The sequence below is a fragment of the Manis javanica genome, chromosome 13 (genome assembly GCF_040802235.1).
Source record: "Manis javanica isolate MJ-LG chromosome 13, MJ_LKY, whole genome shotgun sequence".
NCBI classification, from domain to species: domain Eukaryota; kingdom Metazoa; phylum Chordata; class Mammalia; order Pholidota; family Manidae; genus Manis; species Manis javanica.
In genome coordinates this window covers 69,407,062-69,426,424 of record NC_133168.1, presented here as the reverse complement: position 1 = coordinate 69,426,424, position 19,363 = coordinate 69,407,062, and the positions used below count along the sequence as shown (strand labels likewise).

The 19,363-nt window shown below is 37.0% G+C and overlaps 1 protein-coding gene across 5 annotated transcripts in view; it reads left to right on the top strand.

Moving 5' to 3' along the window:
* IPCEF1 (interaction protein for cytohesin exchange factors 1) overlaps nucleotides 1–19,363 on the top strand; it is a 161,363-nt gene that overhangs the window by 87,206 nt on the left and 54,794 nt on the right. For all 5 annotated transcript variants that reach the window (XM_073219782.1, XM_073219783.1, XM_073219781.1 and 2 more), the window contains 2 exons: nucleotides 14,882–14,955; nucleotides 16,479–16,550. In XM_073219782.1, coding sequence (XP_073075883.1) covers nucleotides 14,882–14,955; nucleotides 16,479–16,550 — 146 coding nt within the window. The remainder of the gene's footprint in view (nucleotides 1–14,881; nucleotides 14,956–16,478; nucleotides 16,551–19,363) is intronic.

The following is a 19,363-nucleotide window of genomic DNA, read 5'->3' as shown; positions in this document are numbered from 1 at the left end:
CATGTGAATTTCAGAGGATCTTAGATTGAGAAGAGATATTTCCTGGAGTCACCTTTGTGAGATTCACTAGAGTAAAGCTCTAATAGGTTTTTAGATTACGCAGAATTTACCTTTGTACTAAATGATCCCAGAAAGCCAGAATTTCTCATTTAATGAGACACTGTTCTAAAAATTTCAGTAAATATAGAGTACCTTTCTTTTAGCATAAGAAAACTAAGAATGAAATCCTAACCTTGGAAAGACACATTTAAGTCTTCTGTGCCTTTCATCAGTAATCACCCATTAGCATAGATTTTGGAAAAAAAATGTTTCAGTGAGCTCACCGAAGATTAATTGGAAAAAAAAATTCTGAGGAATTTAAGAATACTTCAGTCTGGGCTTATTATAGTCCTTTTTTTTTTCTTTTACCTGTTGTAATGAAATCATCTGAGGGCCTATTCTTTACCTCTCTGGTTTTAATTGTGTCCCTAAGCTTAGAACTAGAATCAGAGTAGGTGCCAGTAGTTTTTGAGTGAATTATTTATTATATCACTTAATAATCATTTGGTTATATAGATCAACTAAAGCATTACTGAGCATCTGATGTTTCCAGAGTTCTACCAAAAATGACATGCTTTATGAATTATGGTCTTTTCATTTATTTGAACTCCAACTGCATTGTTTTAGTGAAAAACCTTGTGTATCACAAACAAAATGCCAATATTTTAAAATGTTTCTTCAGAGAAGATAATTCAAACCAGTTGTGTGAAGTTGATGAAATCTTTGCAACATAGGTTCCTAGAAATTGTACTGGAAAGGAGGATGAGAAGGTACAGTTATTGAGTGACCTACACAGTGCAAAATATGATGTTTCAGTAGTTGTATGCGAGCAGTTTATCTTAAGGCAACAACTGATAGCAGAAAGGAGTAAAAATAATAGTTTAGGTACCACTTGAAAATTTGAACATAGGAATCATTGAGGACTTTTTGAATTCTACTATTTCCCTCATTATAACTTCAGGTATGTGGAAAATATCTTCAAAATGAATGTACAGTTTTATGATTTATTGTCTATGATGCGATCACTGGGTCCTAGCCTTTATTTTCCATGGCAAGTCCCAGAATGTATTTCTAAAATAATGGTTTCCCACCATAGGTTTATGATCAGGTCAGTCTGCAGTCAAGGAAGGCTGCTATTAATAACTTCTTGGTGCTAAATTCACATAATGTAGGAACAATTGCTTCTGCTGCCCGTATTGTTTTCATTTTTCCAAACTTTTCAAAATCAGCTGTGGAACACCAAGACCATATAATATCCCTCGTTCCTTTCATCTTGTTCTCATGAGGCAGTGACATGCTTGGGCACTACTGATTTGGAAGCAGATTCCAGAGTTAATGATGTATGTTGGGCTGTATCAGAGGACGGCCCGCTCAGCCAGGGCATGAAGCACTCTCCTCCTCCTCTGGTGGGCTGTGCAGAGGGCTCCTACCACTTCTCTTTATCTTTTCTGGTAGAATCCATCCTCTTGCTTCTTGGAAACTGAGATTTAATTTTTTGAATGCTTTAAAATATTATGCAATAATATGTGTTCATTTATAAAAAACTAGAAAATATTATTAAGCAAAATAAAAAGGCAAACAGGGAGGCAGACAGACAGAAAGAAATAAATGAATTAAGATCTTTTTTAATTAAATGAATCACGGTTCTACCACCTTGATGTGATCACTGTAAATATTTTGGTGTATATGTTTCCAAACATTTTTTTCTGTTTTTCAGAAATAAAGTGATATTGTGCAAAATATTATAACTTGAGTTTCTCACTAAGCAATATTTTATCAACATATATCCATGTCAGTACATATATGTCCATGTTGTTTCTAATAACTGTATTGCAACTAGATACACTATAGTTTATCAGTCCATAGAATTAAAAATTATAAATGTCTTTATTTATAATAATAAATAGCTCACAGGATATAGAATATACAGCCACACATATGCCAACTTAAAAATGAAGTGATACAAATTTAACTTATGTGTATGTATAAATATGTTTGTATAAATGTTGATATATGTGTATAAATATGTGTATAAACACTGATATGTGTGTGTGTGTGTATATATATATATATACACACACACACACACACACATGTATGTATGTGTATGTATATAACTTAATCATTCTTTTCAGTAGGTAGGTAGGAAAGTAGATTTTGCCAGCCTTGTATAAGGAAGAAACATCACCTGGATTCTAGTCTTGTGCGTTTTTTTACAAAGTTGTATACTCCTAGGTCAGTGATGTAACTCTCTAAGCATTCATTTTCTTACTAGCACACTTTGACCAAGAACACTCTCTGTATATAATTCAGACTGACTTTGAGATGATCAAATGCATCTCAAAAAAGCAAAAAATAATCAAAGGAATATATACAAGGAAAGGCAATTTTACATGTGCATTTGATAAAACGTGTTTATATAATGGTGTGATTTTTAAGATGCAGAAGAATTGTACTAAGGATTTTCAGACACCAGAAATGGTTTCTGTTGGCAACCATGGCTTATCCTGTGCTGGAGATTCTAAAAATATACCTGCTGACCTTGTGTAAAGGATGATTTTAAGCCATAAAACAGGGGAGTGAACTCGAAGCCCTGGGGGATTCTGTAGCACAGAGTGCCTAACCTGGAGGAAGAGTTTAGGTAATAACTTGATTTAGTGATGAGGATTGTGTACACGTTTCCCAAGCAATAGAATGAGAAGTGGCCCTTGGGATGTGCCAAACTGTTGGTTAGATTTGAGGCTTTTCCTGAGAAGTCAATTTGAAGATTTATCTTCCCTCTGGAGCAAGCTCTTTTAAGGGCCAAGGGCCCAACTGCTTCTACAAACAAGCTAACTGTTAAACTCATCTGTCATCATGCTGCTGTGTTTAGTCTCCCGTAGAGTGTGTTTCAAGAATGTTTCAAGGAGCAGCTATGCAGTGGATGCTTAAAAAAATATTCGGTGTTTTTTTAAAGGAGTCAGAATTTAGCAGAACATGTTTGAAACAATGTCTTCAACAAAGACACAAGGAAATGACATGCTATAGTCTAGGTATCTCTGGGTTGAGAATCAGGAGTTAAGTTCAACCCTGATGCTGTAGTCACTTAACGCCTAGGACAAACCACCCACCCTCTCTGGGTCTTCGTCCTTATCTGTGAAACACAAACATGAAGATATGGTTCTTACGCGTGAAAGAGACGGTCTTTATTAAGAGTGCGTTAACCACTATTTTCATACTTTGAATCTTCTGAAACTTACTGTGGCAAGTGATGTCCATCCTTTACTAAGAAGTAATGGTTTTCAGATAAGTATCTTTAAAAATAGTTTTTAAATTTATTTTTTAACTCTTAAAAAATTGTGGAATACACACAACAGGAACATGTTAGCCATTTTTAAGGAGGCAGTTCAGAGGCACTGAGTACATTCACATTATCATGCAATGATTACCAGAACACGTCTCATCTTACAGCACTGAAACTCTGTGGTCATTAAACAATGATTTTAACTCCATTCCTCCTTTCCTTTATCCTGGCAACGACCATTCTATCTGTGGTTTAGAATTTGAGTATTCTAGACACCTAATACAAGTGGAATCATATTCATCCTTTTGTGACTGGCATATTTCACGTGTATAATGTCCTCAAGGTTCATCCATGTTGTAGCTGTGTCAGAATCTCCTTTCTTTCTTTGTAAGGCTGAATAATATTCCACTGTATGTGTCTGCCACATATATTTGTCCATTCACATCTGTCAATGGACACTTAGGCTGTGTCCAACTTTTAGCTGTTGTGAATAATGCTGCTATAAATATGACTATACAAATATCTTGTTGAGACTCTGCTTTCAGCTTTTTTTGGTGGTATACTCAGAAGTGGAATTGTTGGGTCATATGATAATTATCTTCTTAATTTTTTGGTCAACTGCCATACAATTTTCCATAGTGGCTGCCCCATTTTATATTCTCACCAACAGTGCACAAGGCTTTTAATTTTTCCACATCCTCACCATCACAGGTTATTTTCCATTTTGTTTTGTTTTGTTTACTATAGCTATTCTAACGGGTGTGAGGCAGTATCTCACTGTGGATTTGATTTGCCTTTGCCTAATCATTACAGATTTGGGGCATCTTTTCATGTGTGTTTTGGCCATTTGTATATCTTCTTTGCAGAAATGTCTGTTCTCATTTTTAAATTAGGTTCTTTTATGGTGGTTGAGTAGCATTTTAATGGCCCTCATGAAACTCATGAAAACAGTTTGAAAAGATTTGAAGTTCCTGAAGTATTGGAGGATTTAATATGCATTGTGTGAAGGTAAGATAAGGTGTTATACCGACTGATTTAAAAAGAACTAATCTTTAAAATTTCTCTTTAATTTCTAATACTGCACCAGAATGAATACACCAGATTTTTCATTTTCTTAAATGCTCTTTACTTATTCTTTCCCACTCCTGCTCTAATCTAACCAGGGATGGTAGATGAAATGTATTGGATAGTAATATATGTAATTTATTCTGCAATAGTCAGATTCATCACATTTCTTCCTATTCATTTAAAACTTTTCCTTCCTAGTTTGTTCTTTTTTCCTTTTTTTTTTTTTTTACCATACTGCTGAAGAGACCTACTCTATGTAAGTGAAAATTATCTCTAGGGTTTTAAGGTTTCTGAAAGAATAGGAGGGAGATGAAATTGGGACCAGATCATGAATGGCCTTGGGTGCTAAGGATTTTATATTACAAAGAACAATAATACAATATTCTTTCACATTTTGAGGTTTCCATCTTGTTTTGAAAATGGTATTTCAGAAGATACTATCTTTGTATGTGAGACTACCAGGAAGTTTGCTGGTTACTTAATTTCATTAAAAATATTCCACAGGTAGAGAATGGAAGAATGTATGTAAAGCTAGGAGAGATGAATATTAGGATGCTAGTCACTTCTTGGTCACCACTTAGATACATGCATACCTTTGAGATATTGCAGGTTTAATTCCAGACCACTGCAAAAAAACAAATATTGCAATGAAGTGAGCGAAATGAATTTTTTGGTTTCCTGGTACATATAATAGTTATGTTTACACTATACTGTTGTCTATTATGTGTGCAATAGGATTCTTCTAAAAAATAATGTACCTACCTTATTAAAAAGTACTTTGTTACTAAACAATGCTGACCATTATCTGAATTTTCAGCTAGTCATAATCTTTTTGCTGGTGGAGGGTCTTGCCTCCATGTTGATGGTCACTGACTGGTCAGGGTGGTGGTTGCTGAAGGTTGGGATGGCTGTGGCAAATTCTTAAAATACGACAACCATGAAGTTTGCCACACTGATTGACTCTTCTTTTTGTGAATAATTTCTCTGCAGCATGTGATGCTGTTTAATAGCATATTACCCAGAGTGGAACTTTTTTCAAAATTGGAGGCAATCCTCTCCAACCCTGCTGTTGCTTTGTCAACTAAATGTATGTCATATTCTAAATTCTTGGTTGTCATTTCACCAGTGTTCATGGCAGGTTCACCAGGAGTAGATTCCATCTCCAGAAACCACTCTCTTTGCTCATCTGTAAGAAGTAGTTCCTCAAACATTCAAGTTTTATCATGGGGTTGTAGCAGTTCGGTCACATCTTCAGGCTCTATTTCTAATTCTCGTCCTTTTTGCTATTTCTACCATATCTGCAGAGACTTACTCCAGGGAGGTCTTGAACCTTCAATTTTCAAAAAAAAAAAAAAAAAATTACAATACCTGTGAAATGCAATAAAGCAAAGCACAATAAAACAAGATCTGCCTGTGTGACTGGAGTTAGTCTTATGCTTGAGTAAAATTTAGGAGGAAATAACAAAGAGGAATTATGATCCTGAGCAGTTGGGCCATTCATGAGTGGGAACCATGAGTAGGGACACTTTCTGTGTGAAGAATGGCATCTTCATTTAGGTTTCCCAGAAGCGGACCCTGAGAAGAGGATTTGGGTGCAAGGAGTTTATTTGTGAAGTGGAACTGGAAATACTTAGAAAGGGAATGGGGAAGTGAGAACAGGTGGAAAGTTAGCTAATAAATCTCTCCTTAGCACACAAACTATGACCGTAGGTAACTGAAGCTTACTTCTGCTGAGAAACTCTGAAAGCCTGTGGAAGACATGCACCTCAGAGTTTTCCTCTCAAAGGGCAGGGGAGCTGGGATATTTATACACCAAGTCCCCCCAATCATGACTTGAGGGCTCATCCTGGGAGCCTTGATTCTTGAGCACCTCTGTACAAGTAGAAAGTGGAATCTGGTGCTAGAAAAGTCCCCCCACAAAGAGATGCAGTGCTACCGGTGGGAAGCCTGGCCAAGGTGCCCTGGGTGGGAAAGATGAGGGGATGTTACTGGGTCACCAGCAGCTCCTGCTCCAAGGGGTCTGCTCCCTGCATAGCTGCATTCTCTCCTTCTTGCTGGAACCATCATGATTATCTCCATCAACACCTTCAGTCCATTTTTATAATTAATACCAGGCACATTTGAATCTACAGGAAATGGGGCTTTCTGTTTACAGGTTAAAAACATGTACCAGGTTTTCTGTAGAGTATCTATATCTGTGTATTTGTAAGAAGAAATTCTTGGATTAAAATCTCATTGTATCTGTACCGGAATGATAGATAATCCTAAATGGCACACTATTTGATTAAAACATACCCTTGATAATGTATGGACATACAGCAAGCTTACTAGCAGTGTTCTCCAAATTTAAAAAAAAAATTTTTTTTTACAACAATGAATTGGATGAGAAGAAATGAAGGAGGGCTGAGACAACAGAAGCAGTTATTCTGAGGGCTCAGCTGACAATGGACAGGATAAAACACTTCTTTTCCTTCACCTTTTTCTTTTGGGGTCATCCTTTCTCTTTTGCTTTCTTGTCATTCTTTTCATGGTTCTTATACCAATCCCTAGGAGTTAGTGACAATACAATTTTAAATTGTTTTTAGTTTTAACAGTTTTGCAGTATTATGTACATCCACGGTAATTCTAGTTAGCCTGCAGACACCGGTTTTGCCTGCTGTTTCACTGTGGGGTGCTGACCCAGGGGGCTAAGTGCCTGGCTTAAGATCACACAGGAAGTGGCTCCCATCAAGATATTCTGATTCCAAACTCAGGCTTCTTTGTTCTGTGCCATCCATGGACTGCCGAGTCCCTTTTCCTATTTTAGCTCCTGGTGGCCTGGTGGAGACTGAAGATTTTTGTCTCCTGTTTAGACTTATTTAACTAATGTCTGGATTCTTGTCTGAATCTGTCACTGTAGTAATACTACCTAATGTCCTATTTTATAATGCCAATCTAGTTTGGGATCTGGGTCAAAAACCAATCTGTTTTGTAAGTTCTGGCACTCAGATATGATTAGTTTTCCTCTTAAGGCTGAGACAGTAGTACCTTGATGGCCTATGCTTAGCTCTCAGCAAATGTTACCTTTCGCTAGGTTATTTCAAAATGGTTATATTTCTTAAAAGATTTCAGGCATTCTCACTGCCAGGTCTGCTTCTGATACCTAGTAGAAAAAGAAAAACAAAACAAAAGGTCTTCTTCTGGCTTCCCTTGCAGTGTTTGTCACAGTACTGTGAATAAGCTCAACTCTCTGCCTGCAAGCCCAGGTAGTACCTGTAGAATGTATTTCGCCTGGTGTCTAATCTTTATATTTTTTTGCTGAAATGAAGAAGTAGATGAGTTGCTTATTAGAACAAAGCAGTATTGTGGACTCTATCATATGGACAGAAGGAGGGAATTTTTGGATTCCTTGTAATTTTTTGTTGGGAAGAGTGGGGAAAAACTACTAAAACTATCTAAAAATAATAATAACAATATCTAAAAGTCCTTAGACTATATTCCATAACTATGAATAGTCAAAATTCTGTGCTTTAAGATTTCTTGGAGTCATTAGTATTTGTGTGGGGATTACGACACCATCTTTATTTTCAGTTAGGTTCATTTGTTCTATTTGTTTTTAATGTTAGGAATGGCTTCATCTTTTGTTGTTTATTATGAATAATTTATTATGTTTATGTTTATTATTATTATGTTGTTGTTTATTATGAATAACTTAGCTAATTCCAAAGTCAAAACTTTATAACAAGTTACAACCAGGTAAGTCTTGCTTTCATCCTGGTTACTCCATCTTCTTTCCTCCCTTCTTTTATGTTTGTTTTTGTTTTATTTTTCTATTGTTTCTTTGTACAGATACAGGCCGTTATGCATATTGAGACATATCTCATCTTTCCTTACACAAAATTAGCATACTCTATCTATTGGGCTGTACCTTCCTTTTTCTCTTACTGTGTGCTAAAGGTTACTCATGTATATGTCATTTTTGATAGTTATTCCTTGTATGTGGGTGGCACAGGTTATACAATAGTCCCTGATAATAGACAGTTTAATTCTTTAACATCTTTTGTTACTGCAAATAATATTGCAACGCCCATGTCATTATACATACTTAGATTTAGGACAGTTCCTGGAAGAGGGATTTCTATGTCAAAGGGTAAATGCGTTTTTTTTAATTACCGCCCAGTTTGCTTCCATTGGGTTCCATTTTGCATTATCCCCAGCAGTGCATGCAAATGACTGGTTCTCTGTAGAACTACAACTTTAACCATTTATCTTTTCTTTTCTTCCTTATTGGGTTACTTTTAGTTTGTCTTTTAGAGAATGTAATTCAGATTTCTCTAGGGATCACAAGTTTGTGTGTACCATTAGAATTTAGAAACAATTTTTCCAAGGTGACCTGAGAATGGGCACCCTGCTTAGAGTTTAGACTTTGCCTGTGCCCAGCACACTGGGGGTTTCAGAACAGAACTGAACAAACCACAGATTTATTTGAAGAAATGGAGTTTTTCAGCTTCTCCTGATTCTGATATTCCATGGGTAAACTCACTTAAAGTTACTTAAAGTAATTCCAGGAATGTTAAATCCATATTCACACATAAACACAAAAGCATATTACAAATAAACCTATATTTTGTTTTTTAAACTTTTTTTCCCCTCAAATTAAAGATTCTGTTCATTTGAAGGCCTATAATTTATTTAATAATAGCTTTTTGGGGGAAATACAATGAAAATCATACATTCTCAGGTGCCTCTTGATTGCAGAATTATTGAAGTGTAAAAAAATTATGTTTCTTAGAACTGAGGAAATACAGTTCCACTGAAAGTAGATAATTATACTTTTTATTCTTAACCATGAATGCATAATAATTTCCTACATTATGCTTCATTTGTGTCTAGTTTGGTCTTCTTTGACCTACTTAACCTCTGGAATATATATATCACTCTATTTTTCTAGGTCTGCCCTCCTACCATTCTGACATATGTAGATAATTAAAAAGTAATTTTGTGTATTTTGCAATGAATGTGTAGTATGAAAAAGCCAGACAAGAACACTTATTTTTGCATTTAAATATTAAAATTTGATGCCCTACTTTAATTAATTTTTAAAAATATGTCTGGAGTGTGGCAAATCCTATATAAAATATTTTCCTCTTTAAATCCTGTAGTCCAAAATTGCAGCCACAGTTAAGCTTAAACTGTAGACAAGAAATATTAAACCAATTTCATGTCTAAACTTTGAACAAATTCTATTGAGCCCTTGATGGAATTATCATCAGTCCTCATATTTTGCCTTCCTGCATGTTTTCCTGAGAGCCAAACAGAAGGAATCTCATTCATTGTTTTTTATTTCTCAAACTTCCTGCGTCTCTGGTTTTAAAGCAGCCTTATTGAAATTCATCCTCTTTAAATTTATGATTCAATAATCTTTGGTATTAATTTACTGAGTGATGAAGCCATCATAATCATTAAATCATTTCATCATATCAATATAACCCTTCACATGCATTTACAATGAATCTCGATTGTGCTTCCAGTTCTAGACAGTCTTGTACTTTCCATCTCCATCAGTTTGCCCTTTCTCTGTATTTCCTAAAAAGGACTTGTATAGTAATTTGTGGTTTCTTGATCTAGCTTTCAGTTAGCGTAATGTTTTCAAGCTTCATCCCTGTGTTAGCATATGTCAATAGTTCACTAAACGGTATTTTGTGGTATGACTACACCACAGTATCTATTTACCAGTTGATGGATACATAGATCGTTTCTAGTTTTTAGCTATTATGAATAATGCTACATAAATTTTTGCAAATCTTTGTGTGGGCATATGCTTTCATTTCTCTTGGGTAGATATCTCAGGTTGTGTAGTAATTATATGTTTATATGACAAACTGCTTCAGCATCTCTTTTAGCACTTTTTTTTATTGTCAGAGGAAAAAGACAATGTCCCTCAAAACTCATTTCTTTATTTCACGTGTATTTCTTTATTTCATGTGTATTAAGCGCCTCTTGTCCCAATAGATGCAACTGTAAGTGACACAATGATTTCCTTCAAGGTGCTCACAAACTATTGGAAAAACAGAGAAGTAACCAGATAACTAAATATAGTAAGAGAGGTATGTAGGCGCAGCCCACCCCTGGTGCTGGGGCACAAAGAGGAGGACACCTCTTCCTGACTTGCAGAAGCAGTGGAAGGAACCGTTGTGGAGAAGGCCATCCCTAGGTCGATTCCTGGAGCTGCATCTAGAGGAGTGTGTGTGGTAGGAAGGGCATGAGAAGCCCAGGAGCAGAGGGCATCCTGCCCTGCTCACAGTCAGAACCATTTACCCTGATCAACTTACCTTTTTTTCATAGCTATTATTGCCTATGATGCTTTATTGTAATTTATGTGTTTATGTGTTGAACTATTATCTCTTTCTCCTTGAATGTAGAGATATCTGTCTCATTTGTCCACTAATATATGCCAAATATCTGAACACCGTGTCTGAGACAAAGGAGATCCTGAATAAATGTTTGTTAAATAAATGATTGCGTAGCATTAACAGTTTTGATAAAAATGCATATTTAATGCTGCCTAATACAGTCACAATAGAAGAGGTTTCATGGAGATGAATAAAATCAGTTGCTGGGGAAAGTAGGTGGGTCAGCCTGTGGGGAGGAACACCTTTTAGGTTGGAAACATCACACCACAAAATGAAAAAAGCATTGTCTTGCTTCAGATTTTAAGCCTGGACTTGGTACGACAAGTTTACATAATGGCAGGAGGATGGTGTGATATTTCTGGCAAGAGAGGACTTCATTACATTAGGATACAGAAGGGAAATTGCAGATACCAAAGCAGAACTTTGAAGTGGCTTTCCAGAAAGTTAAGGATTCGTGAAGAGGAACTTGAGTTAATGTAACACGGAACGAGGGATCTGGGGGGTAGGAGGAGAAAAAGGAGGAAGAAGAAGAGAAAACTGCCCTTCCCTTAGGATTTTCCCAATGTGATTGTCACTTCTGAGACATGTTTGCAAGTCAAATAAGCCAAGGGAATTTTTGACAGTTTTCTGTGATTTTGAATATGGCTTGAGTGTTTTCAGTACAATGAAAAAATGCATTTGCTCACAAAGGAAAGATTTACTGGGTAAAGATTAAAGTGTCTTCTAATCACATTTATTTAGGCTCTTAGTTGGAAGAATTTCAGCCATTTCAGCTATGCAGAAAAGAAATCCACCCAAATGAAGATTTATAGCTTATCTCATAGACATATTTATATTTCGGTTTTTGTTGAGTGACTTTTATATTATCACTTAAGATGGGCTTTTTGCAGTGAAAATAAATTGGGTAGAAACTATAATGCTATAAACTGGGTATCAGTTCAACTCAGCTTAATGGAAGTTATATTTTCTCTTGGTTCTAACTTTCTGCTCATTTTTGGTTGAGTGAGGGGCATGGACATTGGAGGAGATGCGATTGCGTGATTAAGCAGGGGTTGATCATGTAGGGCCCTTTGCACTCTTCTAAGGCACTTAGACTTTATTCAAGGGCAATTGGGAACCATGCAGGATTTTAAAGAAGTGATGTAAAGAATGTTCATGGAGTAAACATTGGCTGTGACTGGGATTTGGACACTAAGTTGGAGGACAGAATTTAGGAGGGAGAAGAGTTTAGGAGACCTCTGCATAATTCAGGGAAAAGTTAACAGTGATCTGAAGGAATGGGAGGTAATAGGTAGATTGAAGAGGGGTGACAGAAGCAGCAATGATGCCAGCTGGTGGCAGCACATGGCTGCTGAGAAGGAGATTGGAGTCAAAGATGTCTCCCACATTTCCTTTCTTGACAACTGGAGAGAAAGCAGCATTATTCACTGAAGTAGAGAACATGGTGGGGGGCAGAAGAGCAGGCATTTTATGGAGTAAGATGATGAGTTTGGCTTTGAATTTTTCAGTCTTGGGGAGTTTGTGCTGTTCTAACAAAATACCTTAAACAGCAAATGTTTATTCCTTACAGTTGTAGAGGTTGAGAAATCCAAGATCAAGATGCTGGCACATTTCATGTCTGGTGAGGGCCTTCTTTTGGTTAGCAGATGGCTGCTTTCTGGCTGTGTCTTTACACAAAGGAGTGGGGTAGGAGCTCTGGTGTCTTCCTTTTCTTCTAAGGGCACTAACTCCATCATGGGCTTCCCCGCCATGTCTTTATCTAAATCTAGTACTTTCCAAAGGCCTTTCCTCCAAATACCATCACATGGGGTTTAGGACTTCACCATATGAATTTGGGGTGGGGGATACAAAAATTCAATCCGTAATGGAGAGGCTGTGGACTAACCATGTGAATAGGTACACGAGGTAGGTGGATCTCTGTGGCAGGAGCTCCGAGACTGATTCCAAGTCTGGACTATAAAGTTTGGGTTTGTGTGCACACTGGTGATACACGCAGCTGTGAGAGTGTGTATGATCCCCTCCAGAGAGTGCTGGACTGAGAAGAGAGTAGGTCTGTGGTCAGAAATCTGGGGAATACTAGCATTTGACAAACAGGTGGATGTGACTCACAGTAATGGCAGTGTCTTTGGAACAGTGAGCCTAGAAGTGAATGAAGTAGAAACAAATGCTGAATATAAATTATTATTGTCTTTCTTAAACAATTACAGAAACTCACATTAAAATTCCTTAGCCTAACATAGGTTTTTTTTTTAATTGAGGTGAAATTCACATAAGATGATCTATTTTAAATTAAGGAGTTGAGTGACATTAAATACACTCACAATGCTTGCGACGCCACCTCTACCTAGTTCCGGAGCCACCACACAAGAAGAAAAACATACACCCATTAAGCAGGTGCTCCTTGTTCCCCACTATCCCCAAGCCTCTGACAATCATTAATCTGTGTTCTGTTTCTATGGATGTATCTATTCTGGATATTTCATATAAATGGAATCATCCACTATTTGGAGTTTTGTCTGGTTTCTTTCACTTTACATAATGTTCTGAAGGTTCATCCATGGATGTATCCCATTGTATCAATATATCATACTTTTTAAAATCTGTTCCCCTGTTGATAGGCATTTGGACTGTTTCCACCTTTTAGCTATTGTGAATATACTCTGTAAACATGCGTGTACATCTCTTCATTTAAGTACCTGTTTTTACTTCTTTTGGATATATATCTAGTTGTGGAACTACTGGAACCTAACATAGTTTTTCAAAACTATACCTTTGTTAGCATTAAAATGCTAATCAAGAATTTACAGGACACTTTGTGCATTATAGAAAAAGTTGACCTGCACAGTCTATGTTCCTTAAGTACTTTACATTTTCTTTGAGATAAGATCAGTGAAACTGCTCTTGAGTCATTAAAGAGCCCATCAAGAAATAGATAAGTTGAATGGAAAAATATATAAATAATTTTTTAAAGAAAAAGTGCCCTTTGGAATTGAATTTTGAGTCTTATAAGAAGAAAATATTTCACATGAAGATTATAGATAAATTGACTCATGTACGGGAGTCAAGATGGGACCGGCATAGGGTTAAATGTTTTGCAGTTTAATTTTTCTAAAGAAAAGAGTGGAGATGCCCTCCAGTTGGTGATAAAGGAAAGAGACACTGAATGATGAAGTGAACTAAGAGTGTACATGGTGCTGATTCAATAGCTTGCTGACTTTCAAAATTAAGATTTTCAAAATCAATTTTTCTCATCTCCCCAAAACCTCTGATTTATTTTTTTATTCATTCTATTTAATCTTGTGGGTATATTTCTCCACTCAGGACACCAGTGTAGAGGGAAGAAGACACATTTTGTCTGTCACAAAGCAATCTAGCCACCTTGTGGTTCAGTTAAGTTTATCTACAAAGTAAATATTAGCAAGCAATTAGAGAAGTGGGACAGTGATTACATTTCCTATAGGATTTTTGGTGTTTTAATGGTGGCATTCATGCTGTGTCCTCAAACTGTCATTTTCTTCTGTAGTTTTTCCTTTGTTGAAAGGAGAAGACTTAGGAGAAGAAACAATGTCTGTTAAGTGTTTTATTTACTGAGGTGCATTTAAATCTTTTAAAAACCACTAAGGGGGTGAACTATGATAAGAACCTTGATTTGCTAACCCCAACGTCAGGCCTCCGTCCACCAGGTATTAGAACACGAACTAGGTTCCATCTCGTGTGCTTGGGGCTTACTGGAGCAGGAGGATGCTGGTGGCGCTGAGGATTCCTAATCACTCAGCAGGAAGCAGAGCTCTGATGGATTAGTTCTGGTGTTTCCCAGGAAGACAGGAAAGGGGCAGGGCAGGTCACATGAGTGCCTTATGCTGGCTATCCCTGAGCTGTCATGTCACTTCTAATGGAAAGATTCTGAATGACTTACCAGGAGAATATTAATTTTTCTTATAATGTGTGTATCTGGATAAGTCCAATGCTGATTCATGGAAGTATTTTTTTATTCTCTTTCATTTCATTTATACTGTCTCTGTTCAGTGTGTATGATCTCAATAAACTAACTGCTAGGATTGATGCATTTATTCATATTTGTGGTATATATTTGTTTCAGGCAGAGAAAGCTGATGGGTTTGTCAATCTGCCTGATTTCACTGTGGAGAGAGCATCTGAATGCAAGAAGAAGCAGTAAGTTGTCTGTCATTTTCCACCAAACTCAGGCAGGATAATATCCCTTTATAATGTTTCTTGAATTATGTGGCAGTTTGGAAATTTGTGAAGGTGACATTCAAATGTCTTAGGATCTTGAGCTTTATGGGTTGTGCTCTAAATACCAACAGAAGCTTTTAACCTCTTGTGCTCTGCAATTTCATTTTGTGAAACACATGGATTTTAAAACCCCATGGAGCCTTGGCCCAGCATGTGTGTGATGGAATGAAAAACAAGCTCCATCCGGGATTGGCAGGGAGATCAGATGTCAAATTTCATCTTCGGGAGGAGGACGACTAGTTACATAGGACTCACCAGCGCTGCAGATCTGACAAGATCCGTTTCTTTTCCTTGGTGCATGGCATTATCAGTAGGACCGTTGAGATGGAAATCTCTGAGACGTCTTAGACTTGGGGATTGCACCCTGGTATAATTTAAATCCAAAAGATTTGAGAACCAACAGGAACCAAAAGAGTTACCAGCCCATGATCCTCATTTTACTGTGAAGGGAACAGCCCGGAGAGTCCGGACTCGCCTGGAACCCGCAGGAGAGCTGGGGGCACTTTGCCCCATCTGTCCCGTGCCCAGTCAGGTGCTCTTCCCAGGATAGCATCTGGCTTCATTGTGCCTATGTGTCCTCTTCACCCTTTTCATATTCTTTCTTCTACCTTTGACATCTTTCCTGTTTATCAAAAAGGGCCTTTCCCCATTTCCCTCTTGACCTATGTTACTAGCAGCAGCAATTCACATGTTTTTCCTAAGGAAATGAATAAGGTGGTGTTGGCTTTAAGTCTTTGCCACTCTCAGTGTCACTGCTCATGTTCAATGATAGAAGAGGTTGTGTTGATGCTTGCTTGCGGTTTTGACCAAACTGGTTATTTACAAAAAAAACAACCCTGGCCGTACTGCAGGACTTCTGGTCTAAATGGTAAAGGGAAAACCCTTTATTGTTCGTTATCTTCCATGTTTCGTACTTTTATTTTAAACTAAAAATTGACTGCGTATTTTTCCTGTACAAATCAAGGGTGGGTTAGATAAGGTTTTTGATGTACTGTCACAGTTTGGAAGTTTTATATTTGATTATTTTCCTGTAAATCAAATTTTTGTATATATTTGAATTGGAATGGAAATTTTGCTTGCGGGTATTGATCTGTGTATTTGGAAGTAACCCCTATATCACTCTAAATTTTAATTTATTCTCTTTAGAGTAAAGCAGTTAGCAAATAAAAATAAAAGAATATGCCATGTATTTAAAATAGAAACTATTGATCAGCTAAGACTCAGTCCTGTTCTGGGTGTCTTGACATGATAAATTAACCCTCTGTTCTCTACATGAAATAGAAATTAGACAGTAGATATTTAAAGTAACTAAGTAATTTTTTCTAAGTTTACAAGGAAAGCAGATGAACTTACCATACTTATATTTGACTGATTTATTCTCAAAATCATTGGCAACTACACTAATCTAATTTCTTATGTGTTTCTGTTTTCTCCCCCTGAAGTGCTTTTAAGATCAGCCATCCACAGATCAAGGCCTTTTATTTTGCAGCTGAGAATATGCAGGAAATGAATGTGTAAGTAGAGAAAATTGGTAAATCCAGTCTTCATGGGAATAGATTATTTTGGCCAGGTGTTTGATTGTTAAGCATATGTTCATTTCAATTATTTTATTCATTTCTGCTGCTTTAAAGACCTCTGTAGCTTCTTGCTTATAAGGTTTCTTGCTTTTGACTCTAGTATTTGGAAGCATTTTGGGGAACACGTATCAAATGGCTATTTTAGGAAGAAGCAGTAAGATTCTTCTGAAAGGACCATCAAATTGAGAAAGGAATAGACAGAAAGAAGTCACTGTAAGAGAATGTCAAAATGAGAATCAGTATGACAGGGAGAGAGGCTTGAAAGTAGTCTGAAATTGATCTCATAGCTTTGAGAATTCTACATGAAAAATATCTCTATGGCATTTCATATGTGCTGTGTGAATAACATGATTCATGTGTTTATCACCTGTCATGTTCTACCCTGAACATTTGGTAGAATGTTTTTGCTCAAAGTACATCTGACATAAAATTGTATATTCCAAACTGCAGTTCCTGTTTGCTCTGTTTTAAATAAGTAGAATATATGCATGGAGACCTACCTGCCCCACACCATCTCCTACTGGTTTAGATTGAAAAAAACTTTTTTAATTGAAGTATAGTTGATATACAATATTATATTAGTTTCAAGTATACAACATACTGATTCAACAATTATATACATTATTAAACTGTCACCCCAACTAGCATAGTTATTGTTTGTCAACATAGACAGACATAGGAAGATGTTACAGAGCTATTGGCTATGTTCTGACATGCTGTACTTTCATCCTTGTGACTAATTTATATTATGATTGAGATTTTGTGCCTCTTTATCCCCTTCACTTATTTCATCCACCCACCCCAACCCCTTCCCATGGTAACCACCAGTCATTTCTGAGTGTCTTTGAGTCTACTGCTGTTTTGTTCATTTTGTTTTGTTTTTAGATTCCATATATAAGTGAAATCATATGGTATTTGTCTCCCTACTGGTTTAAGAGTCTGATCACAATGGCCATTATTTGAAGGAGGTTGAGCTGTTTGAGATATTAGAGAGCATTCTATTTAATTTAAACCTCATTCTCAGAATTCTCAGTGTCTCTTATTACCTTCATGTAGCTAATTAAAAATACATCTATGGAATAAATACAGATATAATTCCTCCATTCATAGAGCTTATGGTTTAATCTATTTTTTATTTATACATAATGACTTATTTATCTGTATGCTCTATATAATTTCCCTTTGCCCTCTTGTCCTAGAAACTTAAAAAAAAGGGAAGCTGCTTTTTACCAAGCATGTGTGAATCAGACTGCGCGCGCGCGCGCACACACACACACACACACACACACACACACACACTCACTCACTCACTCACTCACTCACTCACTCACTCACTCACTCACTCACTCACTCCTTCTGGATATCCTGTCGGCAGCTGGAATCATTCTCATCTATTCCCTGTGGTGATACCCACCACCAGCCCTTCAGATGAGGGTGGATTGCTCTTCACCACAGAAAGCTGGGAACCCCTGTGTTAGAATAACAAGGCAAGGAATTGACAGTTGAGTCTTCCAAACAAGTCTTTAATTTACTTGGGCAACCAGTGAAGTTGTTTCTATCCTTTTTCTGATTTTTGCTATCCCCCCGTGGGTTTCTCAAGTGTCTGAGAAAAATAAGAACAGATTCACAAAAGGAGATAGTTAAAAATTTTACAGTCTAAGCTCTTCATTTCTCTTTTGATTTGCATTGGTAACTCTAAATCCTATTTATTGGCCAGCCCTAGGTGTGTAAGTGGTGTGTGGAAGGCACCCAGAAGTCCCCAGAGCCCTGTGATAAAGAAGGTCAATCTGGAGCTCAGCTATCAGTTGGTCTCCAACAGTCCTTTCTGGCTTTTATGGTGGTGAAACTGTGCTGCCCAACTCCCAGCCTCTACCCCAATAGCCACCCGCTGTACCTGGCTTCTCTTAAATAGTGTCTTGTATCTCCAGTTTCCTTCCTGTCTACATCCTTCCTACCCATCCCGTGGCTGGTTCTTTAGAAGTAGTTCTGTTCATGTGGATAAGAGGAGAGTGAGACCAAGTTTACCAGAGAAACAATTTATTGCAACGTGTTTTGTTACTGAGTAGATTTCTCTACCCACAGAGATAAAGGACATTTTTACACCAGCAAAAGTGTGAGACCCTTACAAAGTTATAAGAATCTGTTATATTTCAGGCAGATTTGCTTTCCAAATAACACTTCAGAGTTATTTAGCTTCCTGCCCACTCACTTCTCCCTTTTTCATTTACATTTCCACTCCATTTATCTTCAGTTTCAATATTCTCTCTTTGCAGAGATCTAACACCACGGAGAATTACATAAGTATTAGCTATACACATGATATATGCACTCAGTCCCAGTGGTGTTAAATCACAGCCTTTCATAGTTAACAAAGCCAAGATCTCACTACCTATTTATAGAATTCTGTGAAGAACTGTTAATTTCACTTGAAATTACTGTAACATTTGTTTATCTTTCCAGCTTCCAAACAAGAAGTAAATTGAAATTTGAATGTAAGGTGTCCAGACCCCATGGTTTTGAATCTCTCAGTGACCTTTATGGTTGAAAATTGTCCATCTGGGCACTCACAGGCAAATGGCCCATTTGGACTGGCCTAAGTCTGATATTTATAATATTGTTACTAAGTTTTATTATTCTGAGGATGATTTTTCTCATGGCCAACAATGCAGAATTTCTTTTGGACCTCTAAATTAGCTTCTCCCTTTTCCCTTCTCCCTTCTCCCATGACATTATGCAGATGGTATTTAGAG